The 15,258-nt window shown below is 54.7% G+C and overlaps 4 protein-coding genes across 4 annotated transcripts; 3 read left to right on the forward strand and 1 right to left on the reverse strand.

The window, feature by feature from the left end:
• Positions 1-710: 710 nt before the first annotated feature.
• On the forward strand, positions 711-2,896 carry BU26DRAFT_467602 (cystathionine beta-synthase). Its single transcript, XM_033825266.1, has 2 exons — positions 711-1,796; positions 1,875-2,896. Exons 1-2 carry the CDS (start codon positions 825-827, stop codon positions 2,493-2,495), a joined length of 1,593 nt encoding a protein of 530 aa, XP_033677385.1. The 5' UTR covers positions 711-824; the 3' UTR covers positions 2,496-2,896.
• A 6,965-nt stretch (positions 2,897-9,861) lies between these two features.
• On the forward strand, positions 9,862-10,549 carry BU26DRAFT_494901 (uncharacterized protein; the record flags this gene model as incomplete). The annotated part of the gene is made up of 2 exons (XM_033826200.1): positions 9,862-10,284; positions 10,367-10,549. The coding sequence occupies exons 1-2, from the start codon at positions 10,030-10,032 to the stop codon at positions 10,547-10,549; spliced, it is 438 nt and encodes a 145-aa protein (XP_033677386.1). The 5' UTR covers positions 9,862-10,029.
• Positions 10,550-11,311: 762 nt separating this feature from the next.
• On the reverse strand, positions 11,312-14,035 carry BU26DRAFT_610238 (N-acetylglutamate synthase). The gene is made up of 2 exons (XM_033835980.1): positions 13,638-14,035; positions 11,312-13,556 (listed from the first exon to the last, which is right to left on the reverse strand). The coding sequence occupies exons 1-2, from the start codon at positions 13,689-13,691 to the stop codon at positions 11,361-11,363; spliced, it is 2,250 nt and encodes a 749-aa protein (XP_033677387.1). The 5' UTR covers positions 13,692-14,035; the 3' UTR covers positions 11,312-11,360.
• On the forward strand, positions 13,645-15,238 carry BU26DRAFT_610239 (6-phosphogluconate dehydrogenase-like protein NAD-binding protein). Its single transcript, XM_033835981.1, has 3 exons — positions 13,645-14,082; positions 14,135-14,465; positions 14,518-15,238. The coding sequence occupies exons 1-3, from the start codon at positions 14,038-14,040 to the stop codon at positions 15,063-15,065; spliced, it is 924 nt and encodes a 307-aa protein (XP_033677388.1). The 5' UTR covers positions 13,645-14,037; the 3' UTR covers positions 15,066-15,238.
• Positions 15,239-15,258: the final 20 nt, after the last annotated feature.

A 15,258-nucleotide genomic window follows, 5' to 3' on the forward strand; every position in this document is an offset into this window, starting at 1 on the left:
GCAGGATATATTAACGGAGTTCAACACCCCGGCCCCTCATCGAGCTGCCAGCAGCGTCCGCTCGGGCGCGCTGCTCGCTCTCGCAGCTCCAATTTCTCTCTGTTAGCAGCTAAGGAGACTCTATATTCAGCAGAGTAAGCTCTTGTGTTGTGTCTGACGACCTCCTACTCCGGATCTCCATCTTGTGTCGTACACTAGACCGTCTCCGCACCGCCGCTGCCGCTGCCGCTGCAGTGCTACGTCTTCACGCGAGGCGCACAGGCCGGCACGCGGTTGATATACTTAGCCAACGTTTCCAAGAATCTCTGTTGCATGCCTCGCCCCTTGATATTGAGTACAACCGATTCGCGAAGCGATTCGCAATGCCGGCAGATGGCCCCTAAGTGCCGTGTTGCGCAATCTAGCTCGTATATTTTGATTGCGTTGGATCTCTGTGTTCCGTCGACCTCAGACTGATACCGGGAAGAGGGAGCGCGGACGTGGAGATGTACCTGTTCCTTGTTTCCCTTCGAAACACGCTGCAACGTGGTGAATGGTGGGGCAAGTAACTTGGGCGAAGTCACAGCTAGTAAGGCTGAGCTAGTGAAAAGGGGGTTAGCGCTGGTTAGTAAGGCGGGCTGGACCGCGGGGCGGCTAGTGGCGGGTTAGAGGCGCTGAGTTTCTTTTGACGTGAGCGTGAGCGAGCGCGAGATTCTCTTTGCAATACGGGAGGCGAATTGCACCATCTTCGAAGTCAGCCCACGGTCTCTGTTTACACCACAACAAATACTTCGCTCGCCAGTCTTTCTGCCATTGCGACCCAGCCTTTCCGCCAACCGCCCACCATGTCTACGAAAACGCGCCCCGCTATCCCGCCCGTCGTGATGGACAACGTCACGCAGAACATCGGCAACACGCCGCTCGTGCGGCTCAACAAGATCCCACAGTCCCTCGGCATAGAAGCAACCGTGTACGGCAAGCTCGAAATGTTCAACGCGGGCGGCAGCGTCAAAGACCGGATCGCGCTGCGCATGGTCGAGGAAGCCGAGAAGTCCGGGCGCATAAAGCCCGGCGACACGCTCATCGAGCCGACCTCTGGAAACACGGGCATTGGCCTTGCCCTCGTGGGCGCTGTGAAAGGCTACAGGGTTATCATCACGCTGCCGGAGAAGATGAGCCCGGAGAAGGTGGCGGTGCTGAAGGCGCTGGGCGCTGAGGTGGTGAGGACGCCGACGAGTGCGGCGTGGGATAGTCCGGAGAGCCATATTGGCGTTGCGAGGAGATTGGTTAAGGAGCTGCCGAATGCGCATATTCTGGATCAGTACACGAACCCGGATAACCCGCTGGCGCACGAGTACGGCACCGCGGAGGAAATTTGGACTCAGACGGACGGCACGGTGACATGCTGCATCGCTGGCGCGGGGACTGGCGGTACAATCACTGGGCTCGCGTGGGGTCTACGGAAGCACAACAAGGACGTCAAGATCGTGGCTGCGGATCCACAGGGCAGTATCCTCGCGTTGCCCGAGGCGCTCAACGAGGAACACAAGAACGAGGCGTATAAGGTGGAGGGCATTGGGTATGATTTCATCCCCGAGGTGCTGGATCAGAGCGTGGTGGATAAGTGGTATAAGACGGATGATCGGACGGCGTTTCAGTATGCGCGGAGGCTGATTACGGAGGAGGGGATACTGTGTGGTGGGAGTAGCGGGAGTGCCATTGATGCGACGGTGAGGGCGGTCAGGGATCTGAATTTGGGGAAGGATGATGTGGTTGTGGTTATCCTGCCGGACAGTATACGGAGTTACCTCAGCAAGGTAAGTTCCCTTTTCTCCCCGCTATACACGCTATCTACAGATACGAAGACTAGAAATGTGCTTACTGACCCCGAACAGTTCGTAGACGACGACTGGCTCGCAGCCAACGACCTCCTCCCGCCCACACCCCCCGTCACCCCCTCCGCGCCCCTGCACCGCACCCGCTCCTCCAGCATAAAAAACGACCCCTTCCACGGCGCGACCATCGCCTCCCTGCGCCTCAAACCCGTAACCAACATCCCCACCACCTCCCCCTGCAGCGAAGCCATCGAAACCATGCGCGAAAAAGGCTTCGACCAGCTCCCCGTGTCGCTCTACCCCTCCACCGGCAAGCAGCGCCTCGTCGGGCTCGTCACGCTCGGCAACCTGCTCAGCTACATCGCGTCCGGGCGCGCGACGCCCAAGTCCAGCGTCGAGGACGTCATGTTCGACTTCCGCAAGCTGCACGAGGTGGTTACGGATCTGGGGCATTTGCACCTCGAGGGCGGGCGCAAGAAGAGCGAGAAAGAGCGCAGGGAGTTTGTCGAGATTACCAAGGATACCAAGCTTAGTGAGTTGAATAAGTTCTTTGAGTGGAATAGTGCCGCGGTTGTGACGGAGAGGGTGGAGGGCGAACTTAGGGCTACGGGGGTGGTGACGAAGGTGGATCTTTTGACGTGGATGGTTAGGATGGGGAAGGTTAATGGGGGTAAAGAGTAGGGGGGTATGTAGTGTGAGCGTTTCTAGGGATGGAACTTAAAGGGCTGTGAATATGGGTCGGTGGGGGAAGATTGGGGTTCAACTGATTTATGGAGCGAGGTGTTATGGTGCTTTTGCTCTGGGTGGGTGGGCATCTGGTCTGTCTGTAACTGTAAAAAGACTTCTTCTTCAACGGCATCGTACTAGAGAGAGAAATAGATGGGACTTCAACGTCTGCCAGCAGCCTCTCCGATCAGAGTAAGAACGTTTGTTTGTCGTCAATCGTCGTGGGGAACGAGAGAAGGACTGGGGGAAACATCACCCATCTGCTTTTTCTTTATCCCCTCCTCCATCCGATGTATCTTCGAACGCTAGTTACGGGTAGGGGTATATAAACCCTTCCCCTCCCCGCTTCGCTGGATCACTACGACTATCTGTTTCTCCCCTTGGGGGAACTAAAACCTACCTTCAACTTGGACATGTCTTCTCCCTCCCTCTGGGTGACTAAACTGTCGCCACGCCGACTCCATGGGAAGGTCTCGCCTCTATCCGCGGAGAAGAATAAAAAGCAAGCTTCCCTAATTATGGAGCGTCTGGCCTTCCTGCTCTTAGGAGTGAACGAAAATGCTAGAGAGAAACAGGTCATGGAGACGAGCTGGGTGGGACGAAAATCACACCCACACCCATATATGGGAAGGTCTTGCATTCTATCTGCTCCGGAAAATGCATCATACAACGTGGGAGCTTGGTCGCTCCATCCGCTTCCCGGGCGTGAGGAACAAGATCTCTAAAATGAAAAGGATCCTCAGATGCAATATGAACCCGAGCCGACCCGGCGTTTGATACGCTGACTGGACTGGCGGCTACTCCGGAGACCGGACGGCGGCGGGTTGTATAAACCTCCCTCTCCTCTTATCCACAATTTCCTCTTCTCTACACCTTCTTCGTCTCCCTTACCGGGAACTAAAAGAGAATGAAATGATTTCATGTCCTGTCCTTCCGGGGGACTAAAAGCTCTCACATTCCCGGTGATGTGGAGGTCCGGCCTCGTCGCTGCTGCACTAAAACGTGTTGCCGTCGAAGGCGACGGGGAGGGAGCTTTGCTTGTTCCGCTTCTCTTTAGGAATGAAACTCAGACTGCGATGGATATATGAGCCTGAGCTGGGGTTTTGGGGGTATATAAACCTCTTCTTTCCTCTTACTTCTTCTCTTCCTTACGGTTATTGTTTTTCTCCCTTAGGGGAGCGAAGAAGATACCAGGAAAGCACTATGCCTTGGCTTTTCGGAGGACTAAAAAAATCACGCGGCTACGCAATCACGGGAGGGGCCCCGTGTTGACGCTACTAGAACCCATCGATATCGAGAATGGTGGAGAGCGAGGTTGCTCGGTCCGCTTCCCACGAGGAATGAAACTCCAAGAACGGCGAATACATGAGCCTAAGCTAGACGTCCGCGGGTATATAAACCCCTTCTCTCCTCTTACTTCTTCTCTCCACAATTATTTTCTTTCTCTTCCTACACTAGGGGCCAAAGAAGACATCATCCAAAAGTTATGTCCTGTCCTTTTGGCGGACTAAAAGCGGCCCTCCTAGACACGATGTGGAGGTCCCTCGTCTCGTCTGCGCTACTATAATGGGCCCGCCTACAGAACTATGGAGAGACCGGTCGCCCCGGTATGCGAGCGGGGTTAAAAACCAACTCCAAGAGGTGGTATGTGTGGAATGGAGTGGACTGGCGGGAAAGCGTTCCGGAGCTTAGGACCGGAGGCAATAAATCTTCCCGAACACGGCGTCATGAAACCCGCCCAGACTCTCTCGGGCTTGGCTCGGCACAGCATTTCTGCGGTTGGTCGAGGGCTATATAACCCCCATCTTCCTTCCAGTCTCTCTGGACCTCACTACTGCTATCTTCGTCGTTTTCGTCAGCGGGACTAAAACAAGGACAGCAAAGTAAGATGTGCACATCCTGCGTCCTACGTGCGCGGCTAAAGAACCATCCGAACGAACCCATGGGAAGACTGCTCGTTCCGTGCCTAGGGTCCAAAACGACGTTCGTGAATCTACATGTGTGTGGACTGGCGAGGGAAGTGTCCAAGAGCATGACGACAGCGCTGGAACAAAGTCTTGACATCAGGGACGGCATGAGAGCAGTGCCAGATTCTCCGGACAGATTAGCTCTTGCGTACGATGGCGGGGAGGGATTGATGGATGGAGGGAGGGCCTATAAACCCTGCCTACACTTCTCTTCTCTTGCTTCTCTACGGCGATCTCCTTCGGTGGGTACTAAAACACGAGTGTCATCGAGTCATGTTCTGCCCTCCTGGGGGACTAAAAGTCAACGAAAACGGCTTCATGGTGGACCTGGTACTCGGTATCCCACGTCGACTCTAAAACCTCTGCCGGTGGCTTTGCATGGGGGAATTTGGAGTTATGCGGTGCTCAACGCATCGATAGCAACGGCAAGAGGTGGTATGTTTACAGTTAGTTGGCGGTCTTCAAGGCGCTACGCACGGATAGACACAAAGACAAAAAAATCCGCGATGCATGGAGATGATTCTTGCTCCTTGCTGCAGTGTCCTACTCCACGACGTAAGCGGTCAAGACTATATAAAGCCCCTCGCTCTCCTCGTTGCTTTGGTCTTCACTACATTCCTTCCCCTTCCCGAAAGACCAAAACGCTTGGGAGACTCTGATATGTTCTACGGCTTTTGCGTCGGGAACTAAAAATTCGCGAAGTAGAGGCCGATGGCGGCAGCCCCGTCTCCTTGCCTGGCTAAAAGAGAACCGACAAATGACGGATGGAGGACTTTGTGTCTGCTGTCCCTGCGAGTCTAAAAGCATTCTGACATCCACTGAATGTTTGCGGTTTACCATCTGGGGTTCAGATGGTTTAAACGGCGTGAAAGAGCTGGGTATATCGTTTCATGGGACGGACGCACGGATTCGTCGCCACAAGCCCACAAACTACCATCCTATGCTCTTGAAGGATGTCCAGATGGGATAGATTATATAAACCCTTCCGCATTCCCTTCTTTCTTGCTTTACGACTCCCCACGCCATTTTGGGGGGACTAAAACTCCCCCACATCATGCCGATGGGATCTTCGGGTCGCCTCCGCCTTTACTATTGAAAATGATCGATCGCGATGTGACTGGCCCGCTGCCTGACCTAAAGTGTAGAAGAGGAAGAAGATGGGGTCGTCTGACTGGTGGCGTTGGGAAGACTTCAGTGGGCCGAAAGAGGTGATCAGCATTCCAGGATGGAACGGGTATCTGACTACAAATGCCACTACTCCGCCGCTATGTCTTTGGGGTGTAGCTTGGTGTGGGAGGATATGGAAAGTTCACCTCTTGTCCTTCGCCCCTCTTCAGGCCTCCCTGTGAGTGACCAAAATGCCGAATAATACGTCCGTATGTCGGGTATTTCCTGGGGGCTTAGATACCGAGGATGAGGATCTATGGAGGATCCACGATCCAGGTTCGTCATCAAATCAAAGATGGAAAAGGACCATGGAACTGGTTTGCTGTTCGACTCAAAGAAAAAGACACATCAACGCAACCTGATGCAGGGGCTCTCGAGAGATTTCTCTCAGTCTTCAGTCAGATTTGGAAAAATGTCAAAATGTAGGCATGATTTTGGATTGTGGTTCTCCCATGCACTATCCGGCCCTTGCCCGGCCACTGTTGGAACATATGGGTGGGTTGCTGGAGTATATAAGCCACTTCATTCCCACATCCACTCTACTACACCAGAAGTTCTCGCTTCTACTTTGTGAGAGCTAAAAGCGTCAGTTCCACGCACAATGTCGCGCCTCTGGGCGCGACGAAAACTGATTACGATGGTCACTTATGCGGAGTTGCTGACCTCTCTTTTGCTATTAAGAATACAACAGCCGTCGCGAGTATGGGACGGAACTGGCTCGGTGTTCGGCTCGAAAGATCGAGCGAACTTTCGCATGAGGCGGTTCCGTGGAGACGCTTCGAAGATCCATATCGCACCTGAAAAGCACGCTCAACATAATCTATAAGATTGGAACCCCAGCTCTTCTCACACTACCGGCGCCTCTGGCTGGACTCCTTTAGGATGACTGGGTGAGTTGCGGGAGTATATAAGTTCATTCCTTCACCTTACATCCGTTCCACCACATTCCCACACTCCTTTTCAGGGACGACTAAAAGGGGAGTAAGGGAATACTATGCCTCCTCCCTTCTTCCGGACACATATCAAAATCACGGGGCTCCATGGAGAAAACGCTCTCCGGCTCTCAGACCAAAAACGCAACTCAACTAATACAGACACATTGGAGCACCCAATCTCCATATCTAACTCCCACCTCGGACTGCGCGACAAAACCAGAACCAGATGGAGAACAATGATGGCTCTGCTCGTTCTTCTCCAATAAAAGTGGCTTATTGGAGACACTATACTTGGAGCTTGGATTCAGGATTGTTTCTGACTTGGTGAAGTTCGGGCGAGCCTTCCGCGGCCGCGTCGCGCTGCCTACCTAAGGTATATAAGTACGCCTTTCCGCGATCCTGGCTCTTCACTCTCCACTTGTGGATTCCTCGTTCCTGGGAATTAAAAGACACAAGCGGAACAAGTGATGTCTGCTATCGTGCCTTGCTTGGACAAAAATTGGTGGCAGAAAGCAGTAATGGTCTGCTTGCGGATTTGCTTCTGGTCCCAACATACAAGGACTGCCAACACTTCACAGTGCGCACAAAGCGACAAGACCGACGACGCTAGAAGGGAAGCAAGATGAACTTACGGGATTTCGTCCATCAGCTGCTGGAAATCTCAAAGGTCGATACCAAAGGACTACACGCCGGTTTGGAGAAGAGTGTCTCAAAACAGCTGAGGAATTCAAACGATGTTCAGGAGATGTGGCCATCGCAAAAGCAATCCAGCTTGTGTATTACGCTGAGCCGCAAATACCGCCTCTTTCCACTCATGTCCTGAGCAAGGAGCTCAGGATACAAGATTTCAAACACCTCCCCGTTTACTCTTTCCTTCCTTACCAGAACCACGTCACTCTTCCTATCGAGGATAAAAAGTACTGCAAGCATCTCATCCATGATCCCTCGACGGGTTGCGCTAAAACGGAGATGCGTAACCTTCATGAGAAGTTCCCGGGTTGCGATCGAATCTTTCAGTACAAGGTCCTACGCCCGTTTCCAAACTTTGAGTCTTCACCCTCATGGGTGGGCCACTGGCCTAGTCGAGCACTACAAACTCGCTGGAATACGAAGCATGTCCTCGAACTACAGGCATTGCCATAGCATGTTCGCAATGCAAACTATGGCTTCTTCCTTCCCTTCAGTGGGTCTTTCGGCGTGCGGCGCGAACTCAGGGGCATATGGCCTCTCGTCCTCTAATCCTACTCCCCACCCCAAGGCTACTTGTTTCAACGGAGGGACTAAATCAAAACAGCTGCTGTAGGTATGCGCTCCTGCTGAACTGAGGTTGGACTAAAATGAAGCCGCTAAAACATTCATGAGTATTTCCGGGCTCTTCTCTGGCTCCGAACCGCACACCTCTCCGATGAAGTCTTAAATGCACCGGAGTTGAACAAGATGGGGCGGAACAGTCTAAACTCAATTTCCACCAAGGCACATGTGTACAACCGGTGGACGTCGCCACAAATTGAGCCAGCCCATCGGGGATCGTAGGATATCAACCTCGTTCTCCCCTTGGATTGACGAGCGGCTCACGAGATTGCGGGCATATAAAACCTCCACTTACTTTATTGGACTCCTCATTTCAGTCCCACGCCTTGTGAAGGACTAAAAAGAAGAAACCCCACACATCATGTTCTTCTTTGTGGCTGTCCAAAACGTTCGCCGACAACATTATATGAGGGACTTCGCCGCCTCTTTTCCTCTACAATGCGTACTGGGTAGACGCAACGAAGAGGAACCGGGTTCAAGAAGACCTAAAAAGAAAGACGCATGCGCTGCTTGCTGGGAACCTCCTGCCTTCGTAATGCAATGGAACAGTTCGAGAGGAACGGTCAGCAGATCTGGGTACCAAAGTCCACCAGCCAACACACTTATGGATCTCTTCTGCCTGTCGTAGACCGGATGTCGCTTAATTCTAGGCCGCCCTCACAACGGCTGCAGTCGATAAAGTATATAAACCTCCCTTTCTGCCTCCTCAACTCCTCACTTCGATCTTCCAGATCCCGATGGCGCACTAGAATCGGCTCTCCGACAAATTCATGTTCCTCGTGCCGCAGACTAAAATACGGAAGTTCTAAAACTAAAGATGAGCATCTGCATGCCGGATTCAAGGAGCCAATAACTATGTCCCGAAGTCACCAATAGAGGCGTCGGGGTCCTGTGCTTCCAAAACTTCGGAGGAATTCATCTTTTGCGTTGCTTGTCGGAGACCTCGTCTTCCAACGTAACTCGTCTCGTCCAAAGACAAAGGATCTAGGCATACAGGCTATCGAATCCACAAGAGTTACCCAAAATGTCTCCTTTCTCACAGCACTGGAGCTGTCACTGTACATTCAGCTCCACGCGATGCAAGCCCGTAGGTATGGGCTATATAAAGCACTCACCCGCTAATTCCTCTCGCACTCTACGGCTTCCTTCCATCAGCCAGCAAAAGTCCAAAAATGCAAGACGTTCTCTGTATGTCTTTCTCCTTCGTGGGACTAAACAACTCTGGCCTCTGGCGATGGAGAGCGCTGGCAGGGTATTCTTACGACGTCGACTAAAAAGCCAGCACTCTACACCTTCGTGCTGAGAGCGAGATCTACGGGTAATTAAATGACAACGCAGTTTTCTTATGGAGGAAAACCGGTCCAAGACCCCTGCACAAGCGGTTTTTCAGGAAGTCAAAAACGCGCACCAAATGTTCGATGCTTTGCTTTTCCAGTCCGCTCCTCAATAATTCAAACGCCTGTTCCAAGGAATTGCCCGAGAGCTGACCAGCCACATCTCGAGCGTTCTACCTCAGTGACGGGCTGATGGGACATGGTGCCGAAATTAAGGCTTCCGAAGATTCATGTTGTCGGTGTTGTCGGCGCCCCCAGCTCTTTTGATAGCCTCAAAAAGGGAAGGCAGATGCCTGCGTCGGGTGGCGTGTACAATTCGTCACTCGCCACCATCAGCTCCGAGCGGTGGTGAATTGCACGCCACATGACCTACTTCCCCTTTCCAGAACGAGACAGAGTGTTCTTGCCGCCTCACCAGCGGAACCGCAATCTCCTCGTTCCAGACAGTCTCAGATGATAGCAGTAGCGCGTGGCATCCGCAGCACATCTCCAGCGCCGCCGTAAAAGATAAAACGTCGACGGCGCCGTCAAAGCGCAGCTCTTCTCGCCGAAACATGTCTCACCGCCCACGAAACCTCCCCTTCCCTCCCACCGCTAAGCTTTGCTTTCCCAACCACACAAACCGACCGCCGTCTCGCAAACAGTCAGCCCTCCCTCAATCTTGCCCACTATTTCAACACCACGCCTCGGCCTGCACGAACGAACGTATCCCTCTCCATCCCTTGCCTACACTACCCGACAGACACTCTCCCTCCATACTTCTGCGACAGACAACATGGCCGCCACCTACTTCTCGCAATTCGCCGCCTTCACGCCCAACCCCAGCGCGCGCTTCAACGCGCAACTCGCCGCCCTAGCGCAGCACCAAAACTGGTCCAAGGCAGAGAAAAAGCAGCGCCGCGGCGAAGCCATCGAAGCCGAGTTCCACGACCTCTACGGCACCGACTACGGCCGCCTGGACAAATGGCAGGAGCTGTGCCAGGACGTTGGCGTTGACGCCGTGCCCAGCACGGTTGGCGGGTGCAAGAAGGTAAGTAAGCAAGCAAGCAAGGATAGCGGACTGAAAAGGCTGCTTGGAAGAGAGCGGCAGTGCTAACGGGGTGCGCGAACAGGCGCTGAAGACTGCGATGGTCAACATCGTCAACCTGATCGATCACAAGCGGACGGGCGCTCCGCTCAAGCAATTCGGCTCGTACAAAGAGTTCCGCAAGTACACGATGGATGGGCGCACGCTTGCGAAGGAGAAGGCGAAGCGGAATGCGTTCCTCAGGGTGCTTCTTCGGGTCGTTGTCTAAGGTCTGGGAGGCGCGGCGGTGGAGACGTGTGGAGAAGGGCGTGGTGGGCTCGGGGATGGGGATCTGACTGAGGATTTGGATAGGGGAGACCTTCGGCTTGGGAGTCGCCTGGTGGGGTGCAATGCAATGGTCGATGATATGCGGTCGGTCGTTGGAGGCACATAGCATAGCAATGGTATGATAGGCATGGGAGAAAGCTTAGTAACCCCCCCCCCCCCCCCCCCCCCCCCAAAACACCCTCTCCATTACCTTCCCATCAACCCCCAACCCCTCTTAAAACTTTCCCCTTCCCCATCTCCCCCCTTGAGTCCCTCCTTCTCCCTCGCCCTTCATCTCTGCCTTCATCTCTGCCTTCCTCTCTTCCGCACTCCGTTGCTAGCCTCTAGCCTCCGCCTAGAGCGTGAGCCGCGCCGCGCCGCGCAGCAGAGACGGGCGGGACACAAAGCACGCGCCAGGGCTGGGGAAGGAGTACATACATGGTAGGAGTAATATTAGTAGGGGAGGATGTGGGAGGGGCAGTTATGGGGGAGGGGCTGGGAGTGTGTTGCAGTGACATTGCGGGGCGACTGTGATGACAGGAAGGAGATAGTATGGGGGGTTTAATATGCTTGTAGGGATGAGAAGAGGTAGTAGGCTTGTAGGATCAGCGCTTTCGTTCGTGTACGGGACGGGGATGGCGATGTCGATGTGGCGGTGAGATGTGCAGCGCAGGGGCTACGCCTGCACGGCCAGGCAGACATCATGGTTGTGTAAGGAAACGCTCATGCTGCAATGCGTTAACTGCCCTTTTTGTCCTGTCTTCCTATTTTATCTAATCCGGCTTCTTCCCATCCGCCCAACTAGGCGCAACGCTCGAACACACATCCCAATACGCATCCCACCTCGTCATTCCCCTCTCTCTTTCCACCTCCTCTCTCGCCCCCAGTCTCTTACCTTTCGCCCACTCCTCAACCACGCCCTCCGTCGTCCAGAACATAGTCCAATACCCATCCGGCAGATTCCACATGCCCACCGCTCTTTCAAAATACCACTTATTCACCGGATTCGTCTTCCTGCTTCGCCACACAACACCGTTCGGGAAGGCAGACCGGGTCAAAGCACCCCAGACGATGTCCGCGACGCCGCCGGAGCCTTGGGACGAGGTGAGGACGGCGAACTTGTCGAGGTAGGGGATCCAGAGGGGTGAGTCGGGTGGTGGCGACTTGTTCGAAAGGGAGGCGGGCGTTTCCCAGGTACAGATTGCGCCGCCTTCGTAATCGCCTGCTATAATGACGCCGGCTACCCGGCCACGGATGCGGTCGAGGTAGTGCTTCGCATCGAGCTTCCTACGAAAAGAGTCTTCTATCAGGTCGACGAGGCGGGGAAAGTTGATGCGCGGATCATTCTCGAGTTCGATGGAAAGGTTGGATGGCGACGGTGGATGCCACGGCCCTGTCACACGCGGGTCCGGTATCATCGTGACCGGAATCCCTTTCTTGAGGAATGTCGCGGGGTTGGGTGCAGCTGAGCCGAGATGCCGAGTGACGAGAGGCGCAGGTAGCGAAGAGGAAATCATGGGTTTGTCTGTCAGTAAATTGTGGATGAGCGGGTTCTTGGATCGTCGGGTCCGCACCCCTGTTGAGGGCGTAGATATTGATGCAATTTGAGATGATATCGCTGCTTCCCCTGGGGTTATGATAAGAGCGGAAGAGGATGGAGGCAGAAGCCTGAGCGCTGCCTGCGCTACTTCGAGGTTTTTTATGTGACGTGACGATGGGATGCTATCGCCTATCTGCTCGGTGGGCGAGCCTGGTAAAGGCGCAATCTCTGACTCTGCAAACTTCGAAAACGGGTTGCTGCTCCCGGGTGATGTGGAGGCTTCTGACTTCTCCTGGACTTGTTCGTTTGACCGAAACCGTTCCAGATCCTTCTTCACATCGTAATACTCCGCTTCAAGGTTGATGAAGACATGTGCTCCATCAGCCCTATCATCAGAAGGTATTCCACCCAGCGGATCTAGAATGATGATGCGGTCTAGTACCGGTCTTCCCTCGGAGGTCCTGTCTTTGTTGTACAGCGCATCGTCTAGTTCCTGCGGCGCGTATCCCCCAAGACTCTGAGTGGTGAGTCCGGAAAACTCGCGGGTCAATGCGAGCACTACGTCATCGGCCTGCACGCGAACCTTCTTCAGCTCTGCATCGTACGCAAAAGGGGGTATGACCGGAATGATACCGTCTTCTATCGGCGGGAATAAGAGGTGGTTGTTCTTCACTTCCACTCCACCGTGGACCTGGACAGTGCTCGGGATCTCCGTATCCACGTCGGAATAGCATAGCGCGTGATCGACTTCGAAGGCTCCGGGCTCGTTGTACTCTGCCAAAGCATCAACGATGCGAGACACCTGTTCGCGTACGGTGACTTCCCAAGCCGGGTTCAGCTCCAGGGTATCTCGGGCGACGTCTTCATCGCAGTCCACGACTACGGCGATGTTCAAGCCCAGTCTTGCCATTTGACTCAACGTTATCGCGATTCCGCCCAAGGTATCATGATCCAGCGCCTGCGGCTGCCGCAGCTTGACCAGGGCCAAATGCAGCGGCTCCAGGTCCTTCTCCTGGAATCCCCTCTCCGGTAGTTTATGTTGCGTGAACACAGGACTGTTCTGGATAGCCTTAGTAGGCTCATACAGGCTCCCCAGATTGACGCCCGTCCGCGTCAGCCTCCACTCGTTCCGATGGGCCTTCTCGACCGCCTCGTTCGCGAGTTGTTTGACCCTGGTGCCGCCGGTAGGAGGCTCGGGCTTCTGCGTGTCGAAATGCTTTAGGAAGTTCTTCGCATCGCGTTTGCCGGGCGATTGTTTGAGGAGGCGGGTCAATTCGTCTCGCTCGGCGCGCTGTCGTTCCTTCGCGACGCTCTTGCGGCCATTGCGCACAGGCTCGATGCCCGAGGCGCTGAGCCGCGCTGCAGAAGAAAATGCAGAGGCATGCTCTCGTACATTGGGTGTACAAACGTTATCGCACCGGGGAAGCACCTATCCGCGCAATTGGTCAGCTATCGCCGAGCTGTGGAACGAGAGCTGCATGTGAGTCAAGCAGACCTCGATGCCACTCACCCTCGCCGTCGTCCTCCCCAAGCCCCGCGACTGGGCCTTGCAGCAGCTGAACATGCTTCATGCTAGGGACCGTCCTTGGGTAGTGAGCATTGGGGCGACAGAGGGGTAGAAATGCTTGAATGTGGGCTGATTGCGAAAAAGCCGCCCAAGTGCATCGTTGCGCATGGCAGGTGGAGCTCAAACTCTGGCCGCTAATCGATAAACGTCATGGCATGCGCCCTGTCCTTAGCCGACATCGGCCCGTGGCATTAACTCCGGGGAGCCGCCCGTTATGACATGTTGACATGCGGGGTGATGAAGCAAAAGCATTGTGGCGTGCAGATAAACATATTCCGCACCTCACGCGGACCGCAAACATAGAGATTCCTTTTTGCTGTGATCGTTGAGATTGACGTCCATAATGGCACCGCAACTCGCCTGGATTGGTCTCGGTAACATGGGAAGGGTAAGAATAGCCGCGCCCTACACGCCTTCCCCCAGACTAATGTCGTCGACAGGGCATGTGCAAGAATCTGGTGGAAAAAGGAAATCTGGACAAGCCGCTGATCCTGTACAACAGGACCAAGAGCCGGGCAGACGATCTCTCCGCAAAGCTTGGCAGGGATAAGACGAAAGTGGTTGATTCCATCAACGATGCTGCAAAAAGCGCGGACATTATCTTCATCTGCTTGGGCGACGATGCGGCGGTCAACTCGGCTGTCGATGTGATTCTGGAGCAGGATGTGAAGGGGAAGTTGATCGTGGATGCGTCGACGGTACATCCGGACACCACGAACGCGCTGGAGAAGCGGTTGACTGCGAAGGGCGCTGAGTTTGTCGGAATGCCAGGTCCGTTACCTCATCATGTCTTCCATTACACGTGTACTAATTGTGAACTCAGTATTCGGAGCCCCCGCAATGGCCGATGCAGGAAGCCTAATCTGCGTCCTCGCCGGCCCCAGCTCGTCCATCTCCAAAGTGCAACCCTACACAAAAGGCGTGATGGGCCGGGCCGACATCCTCTACGCCGATCAACCCAGCGGCACCTCCACGCTCCTCAAAATAATCGGCAACACCTTCATCCTCAACATGGTCGAAGTCCTCAGCGAAGGACACGTGCTCGCCGAGAAAACCGGGCTCGGTCCACAAAACCTGCACACCTGGATCGAAGCCATGTTCCCAGGGCCGTACGCCGCGTACTCGGCCCGGATGCTGGCGGGCGACTACTACAAGCGCGAGGAGCCGCTGTTCCACGTCGATCTGGCGCGCAAGGATGCGCGGCATGCGCTCGATCTGGCGGCGAAGACGGGGAGCAGCGTGCCGGCGCTGCAGGTGGCGGAGCGGCATCTGGGGAAGGTGAAGGAGCGGTTGGGGGGGAGGGGCGATATCCCGAGTATATATGGGGCGGTGAGGGAGGAGAGTGGGTTGGGGTTTGAGAATGGGGGGTAGGATGGGTTGACGGTTCCGATGGCGGCGGCGATTCGGCTAGTCTGAAGGCGGAGTTGGGAGGCATTCGGCAGGCCGCTCCATGCATATCGTTGTCTTGACTCTCTCCTCCGAAAGTCCTCCTCGTTCAGTCACTCAATCATGCACACCCCTTCCCTTCCCTTTCCTCACCATCCTCTTCCCCCTCCCCAACTTC

This window comes from Trematosphaeria pertusa (assembly GCF_010094035.1).
Source record: "Trematosphaeria pertusa strain CBS 122368 unplaced genomic scaffold BU26scaffold_20, whole genome shotgun sequence".
In the NCBI taxonomy this organism is placed as follows: Eukaryota; Fungi; Ascomycota; class Dothideomycetes; order Pleosporales; family Trematosphaeriaceae; genus Trematosphaeria; species Trematosphaeria pertusa.